The sequence below is a fragment of the Artibeus jamaicensis genome, unplaced genomic scaffold (genome assembly GCF_021234435.1).
Source record: "Artibeus jamaicensis isolate MK-2021 breed Jamaican fruit bat unplaced genomic scaffold, CSHL_Jam_final scaffold_847, whole genome shotgun sequence".
Classification (NCBI taxonomy): domain Eukaryota; kingdom Metazoa; phylum Chordata; class Mammalia; order Chiroptera; family Phyllostomidae; genus Artibeus; species Artibeus jamaicensis.
The window spans coordinates 29,104,989-29,110,988 of NW_026522057.1; the positions used below are offsets into that span (position 1 = coordinate 29,104,989).

Genomic DNA, 6,000 nt, shown 5'->3' on the forward strand with positions numbered 1-6,000 from the left:
CTGGTGCATGGGCCTCTCCCCCGGCACGTGGTGGGGGAGGGCGGCCTTGCTTAGCTCTGTGCCTCCCCGCCCAGCCTCGTCCTGGACAGCCGGGAGTGGAGGCACTTCAAGGACGTGGCCCGCCTGCACACGCCTGTGGAGGAGGACATGTTCCGCTTGCGGGGCAGCCTCGCCCCCCAGCTCCTCCTGCGCCCCCGGGAGACCGCCCATATCCCCTTCAAGTACCAGATCTTCTCCGTGGCTCAGGTGGGGAGCGAGGGGCTGGGCATCAGGCGTCTGGGGGTTCTGGTGGGCTGCGGGCACGCGGGCAGCCTCTGAGTGGCGGTGCACTGAGAAGCCTTTGGGCTGTCCCCCCAACCTGTTCTCACACGTGCATGTGTGTGCATGCGTGTGCATGTGCATGTGTGTGATGGGGAGGGCACATCACTTGTGTTTCTTGTTTGGGCGGTTGACCCTTTTGAGGTCAGTTCTGTGGGATAATGGTCACCCCTTAGTGGCCTGAGGAGCCAGCACAGTGGTGAGAATGCCCCATCTCTGGCTCCAGGCAGAGCGGTGAGAAAGGGGACTCCTCCCTGCACTGCTCACGGAGCCTCTGCAGCCTCTTTGGGGCTGTGAGGCTGGTCATAGCCATCGCCTCCTGGAGCGTCACTGTGGGAGTCAGGGAGACCCCGGGTGGCTGCTGTTCCTGCAGGTGGAGCGCCTGCAGGTGGAAAGCAGTCCTGCCGCTCCAGGACCCATCCGGGACCTGCTGGTGCTGACTGGTTCCCACAGGTCTCTGCTGACCTGGGCCCTGAGAAGGACCTAGAGCCCGGATCGCCTGGGAAGCCCAGCACGATGCCCACCAGACACGCCAAGGTGAGTGGCAGAACCCAGACCTGTGACCCCAGTGTGCTGTGACCCGCTGTTCCCTGGGGCCACCAGGGCCTGGCCCTCTGCCCTTCTTGTGCACACACGTGCACACGTGTACATATGTGTGCATGTGTGTGTGCAGAGTATGAACGTGGTCCCGGGACCTTGGTGAGCACACAGCGCCTCCTTGTTTGCTATGCCCCAGACCCTGTCATGGGGGTGGGCACCCATGTCATGTTCAGCCGTCGCCAGCGGGGGACATCTGAGCATTTCTGGCCTTTGCTGTGACAGACAGTCACACATGCACAGTTTGCTGAATTTCTCTGCGAAGGGCCTGGCCTGATGACCCCCGTGGTGTAGACTCTGTGCCCCGTGTCACCTTGTGGGGGCTGAGAGGACCGTGGAGACCCCATCCGTGTCTGTGGAAGGGCCCGGGGCATGCAGCTGCTGCCAGCCCGGTGTGTCCTGACGCCGTGCGCCCTGACCCCGTGCCACCTGCTCCTCGCAGGCGCTGTTCCGGGCCGGCGGCGGCAGGCCCCTCGCCGAACTCCACCTGACAGTGCAGCCCCAGCCGCACGCGGTGGACCAGGTCTTCCGCTTCTACCACCCTGAGCTCACCTTCCTGAAGAAGGCCATCCGCCTGCCCCCCTGGCGCACACTTCCAGGCAGGTCCCGCCGGTCTCTGTGGCCGGCCTTGTGTGGTTTCTACAGGTGGGAAGAGGGGTTTCCTGCAAGGGTGACAAGTGGCCTCATGGCACTGCCCTGCGGTGCCCGACTCCAACGGTGCCCCCAGCATGTCTGTGGTTCTGCCTCCTCCCCTCCTCTGAGGTGACAGGGTGTGCCCTGGGCTGGCTGACCGTACCCTCTGGGGGTCCACAGCCCTGGGGACTGTCCCTCCTTCCCCTGCTGGTCACCGCCTTCTGTCTGGTGCCTGGCGCCTTGCTCTGGGCACATGCGCTTATTCTTTGGCCACTGTCCCCAGACAAGTGCCCAGGAGGCGGCTGGGCCTGCAGCCCCGCGCCCGGGCGGGTGTGGGCGGGCGTGGGCGGGTAGCGTGGTGTGCACCGTCCTCCGCACCTGTGCTGCCCAGGCCTCTCGGGAAAAGGTGTTTGTTCTCGTGTTTCTGCCCCAGGCGCTCCCGTGGGGATGCCTGGAGGGGAGCCCCCGGTGCACGTCCGCTGCAGTGACCCGAGCGTCATCTGTGAGACCCAGAAGGCGGTAAGTCTGGTCGGCTCTGTCCACCCTGGCGTTCCGCCATTGCCCGTGCCCTGGCCTGTGGCCGCCTTGTCTGTGCTCGGTGACGCGGCTTCTTGCTAAGGCGCTGACGGGCGCGAGTCGCCACCCTCGGGAGAGCTCTGTGAAGGAGTTTCCGTGTTTTCTGCTGGTGGACCAGGCCCTTGACTATCCAGGGCCGTGTGAAGGAGGTGAGCCCGGCCGCCGGGGCATGTGTTGATTGCTGCTGTGTACAGAGTGACGGCCGTGTTGTGGGGGGACTGCTAGGACGCCGGACACAGTCTCCTGCAGAACAGAGCTACTGAACTCCGTGTAAAACCAAGAAGTTAATGGTTTTCTTTTCAGTGAAAAAAGTAGTGAACTCTGGGTAGGACAGACGCTCAGCAGCGTGTTCGGATCTGGCTCACACCTGCCGTGGCCTTGTGGGGACGGGGGGCTGGGTCAGGCTGTGGGGGGCAGTGCTCCTGTGACACCCCCGCTGTCCAGCAGGGCCCCGGGGAGCCGAGGGACGTGTTCCTGAAGGTGGCGAGTGGTCCGAGCCCGGAGACCAAAGACTTCTATGTCGCCATTTACCGGTGAGTGTGCTGACCTGCGGCCCTCGGTGTTGGGAGTGGGCCAGTGCTGGGTCCGGCTGGCAGGGGCCTGGCCAAGGGTGCCCGCTGCTCAGGGCGGCACTGAGGGCCCACTGGGGGATGGGTCCAGTGCCCAGACCCACCGCTGCCCCTGTCACCGTGTCTCCTCACAGAGTGTGAGGCGGTGAGGCAGGGTCCTGGCCCCTCCCCGGGAGAGGGAGGGTGCTGGAGGCTGATCCAGCCGGGCCTGTGTCCCCCCACCAGCTGCAGTAACCCTGTCCCCACCCCCTCCCCCCTGAGCTCTGTCTCCCACCCTGAGGACTCCCACAGCGGGGCGAGGTGAGGTGTCGGTGGTGTCTTTGCAGACGGGTCAGGGGGCAGCCTGCATGCAGCCCCTAACACAGGCGGAAGGACGTGCAGCGTGGACCCCTCAGGCTGACCCCGAGGGCACATGTGGCTGAGCCCGTTTACAGGAGAGAGGCCTGCAGTCCAGGCAGCCGAATCGGGCGCTGTGCCCTGGCCGGCGTCACCTCTAGGCTCACAGTCTCAGCCCAAGGTCTCTTCCCCCCAGTGCTGCCCCCGGGCCGTGCCTCAGGCCTGGTTTGGGGTTGCAGCTGCCCAGGTGCCTGCCTGCGAAGCCCACACTGTCCCTCGTTCTCAGTGTCCCATGTGGTCCAAGTGGCACCTCAGCTGCAGTCCCACTGAGAGCCTCTCACTCAGGACGGGGGCTGCAGGGTTGATGGAGACCGTGCCCCGGGCTGTCCTCCTGTCCCCGTCCTCCGGGCAGCCTTCTCAGCTTCCGCCCACCCCTGTCCCCGGCAGGGACCGCTGGCTGGCCACGCCCGCCCAGATCTGGCAGGTGCACCTGCACTCCCTGCAGCGTGTGGACGTCTCCTGCGTCATGGGCCAGCGGACCCGCCTGTCCCTAGTCCTTCGGGGGACACAGACGGTCAGGAAAGTGCGGGCCTTCACCTCGCACCCCCAGGAGCTGACAGTATGGCCTTTGCTGGCGCTCACCGCCCCCAGGGTGGAGGGGGGTGGGGGGTCAGGGGCTGTGAGGCTGCGGCTCAGTGGTGGCCCCGATGATGGGCCCACAGTGCCATCAAGACCACAGTGGTCCGCGGAGCGTCTGCACTCAGGCCCTTCACCAGACGTGCCGGATGAGGGCTGCGGGAATCCCGCAGGCGGAGGCTCAGAGTCACAGGGGGTGACTCTCGGGAGTGGCTCTGGGGTGAGGGCGGCTGCAGCCGCACACTTGTGTGGGAGGTCGGCACTGGCGCCAGTGCTGCTTCAAGTCACGGGGTCACTGCCGCCCGGAGGGGCCTCGCCTGGTGCAGATGGCCTCTTGGACGCAGCTGGTGACACCCACTGTGACGCTGTGGCACTGGCCCTGATGGGGGGTTGGGTCTGGCTTCAGGCCAGGCCCCCGAGGGAGTGCACCCCCCCTAGCAGGCCCTCTCAGTCCCTGGGGGCTGCGCAGGGGACGCCCTCGCCCACCTGCCTCTGTCCGTTGTCCTTGCAGATAGACCCCAGAGGGGTCTTCACGCTGCCCCCTCACGGCGTGCAGGACCTGCACGTGGGCGTGAGGCCCCGCCGGGCGGGCGGCCGCTTCGTCCACCTCAACGTGGTCGACGTGGACTTCCACCAGCTGGTGGCCTCCTGGCTCGTGTGCCTCTCCTGCCGTCCGCCTCTCATTTCCAAGGTCAGGAGGGCAGCGGTGCGGGCCCCACGGTGCGGGCGGTGTGTCCCTGCTGGTCCCCTGGTCCCTCCGGGGTCCTCTGGCTGGGGTGGGGGGCGGGGCTCAGAGGGCTTGCTTATTCTGTTCACGGGGACACCCAGCCGGTGGGGCCCCGCATGCGGAGTGGGTGTGGGACGCCTGTAGGTGGACCCCGCCGACAGCTGCCCCCCCACAGGCCTTTGAGATCACCATGGCTGCAGGGCAGGGCAAGGGCGCCCACAAGCAGATCACCTACACCAACCCCTACCCCTTCCGCCGGACCTACCACCTGCACAGTGACCACCCCCAGCTGCTGCAGTTCAAGGAGGACGCCTTCCAGGTGGGGCCCTGCGCCGGGCGAGGGTGGGGCGACCCGGAGGCTCTGCTGCTGTGTGTGGGGGCCCTGGGGTGGGTGGTCAGTGAGTGGACCCAGGCTTCAGGTCCTCTGTCGGCCGTGTGCCCTGCTGTGCTGGAGAAGACGTGTGGCGGGTGGAGGTGGTTCGGCTGGGCCGGGGGCCCACTGTAGTGCTTGTCCCCAGGTCGAGGGCGGAGAGACCTACACCATCGACCTGCAGTTTGCTCCCCGCCGGAGAGCCGGGGAGGAGGAGATTCTCATCCACATCAATGACCACGAGGACAAGAACGAGGAGACCTTCTGTGTGAAGGTCGTCTACCAGTAGGGGTGGCCCGAGGGCGCTGCTGGGCCGCAGCCTGGCCCGGTCACACCGCCGCCCCGGCTCCTCGGTGGGACGTGCGCCTGCGGCTGTGGTCTGGGCAGTCACCGCCTGGGACCCTTTCATCTGCTCTCGGCAGAACGTTTTCTGCGAATTGTCTTCAATGGTAAAACTGTTTTCCTACTGGGTTTTGTACGAGCATTTTTCCCTATATGATGTTTTATACTGGAAATACTTTATATGTTTTTAAAAAGTTGCCATGAAATAGTAAACTTGTACATGCTTTCTCTTCTGACGGTTTTCTCAGTGTCTGTGGCGTCTTCACCGTTGTCAGGTTTTCTGTCCGCAGCACGAGCCCGGTGGCAGTGCCCCTGAGGGCGGCTGCTGAGGCACAGTCAGGTGGCCTGGGGCGGGGGGCTGACCTGCCCTGTGGTCACACGTCCTGATTCTGGCCCTGACTACAAAATCCACGGCGACCGCTCCGTCTCTGGATCCTCACCGTAACCCCGGCCTCCAGGGCCCCTTCCGCCGTTGCCTCACCCAGGCACGGGTTCCGGGGTCCGGATGAGGAAGCTCGGGCCGGAACCTGGGTGTGCGGCAGAGGCCGGCTGCAAGGGGTCTGGGAAATGTCACCCTTTCTGGTGGTCCTGTGTCCAGGCAAGGCGGGGTTGGTGTTGTGGAGCAGGGTGAGAGCAGGTTGGGGACACGCAGGGGTCTTTGCCCTGGTCTTGCTGGTGGAGCCAGGGGCTGACCCCGACCAGAAGCAGCTGGGAGAGGGCTCAACGGGACTTGGTGGCGGGTCCTGACCGAGCACCCGAGTCCTTGTAACTGAAAACCTCTGGCAGTCGGGGTGGGGGCGCAGGGCAAAGAGAAGTGGTGGAGCCTGCGGCGCTCTGGCAGCGGGAAGGCGGGGCCGCAGTGGGGTGGGGGGTGGGGTCGGCCTTCAGTTGTGAGG

At 65.7% G+C, this 6,000-nt stretch overlaps 1 protein-coding gene across 6 annotated transcripts in view; it reads left to right on the forward strand.

The window, feature by feature from the left end:
- NPHP4 (nephrocystin 4) overlaps positions 1–5,338 on the forward strand; it is a 78,448-nt gene extending 73,110 nt beyond the window's left edge. For 2 of the 6 annotated variants that reach the window (XM_053660639.1, XM_053660640.1), the window contains exons 23-31: positions 75–246; positions 772–855; positions 1,358–1,514; positions 1,982–2,067; positions 2,569–2,657; positions 3,477–3,648; positions 4,177–4,356; positions 4,568–4,711; positions 4,911–5,338. In XM_053660639.1, the coding sequence (XP_053516614.1) occupies positions 75–246; positions 772–855; positions 1,358–1,514; positions 1,982–2,067; positions 2,569–2,657; positions 3,477–3,648; positions 4,177–4,356; positions 4,568–4,711; positions 4,911–5,051 (1,225 nt within the window). In that variant the 3' untranslated portion in view covers positions 5,052–5,338. Of the gene's footprint in view, positions 1–74; positions 247–771; positions 856–1,357; positions 1,515–1,981; positions 2,068–2,568; positions 2,658–3,476; positions 3,649–4,176; positions 4,357–4,567; positions 4,712–4,910 lie in introns of those variants that run through there. The other 4 variants (XM_053660641.1, XM_053660642.1, XR_008390714.1 and 1 more) reach the window with 3 other exon arrangements.
- Positions 5,339–6,000: the final 662 nt, after the last annotated feature.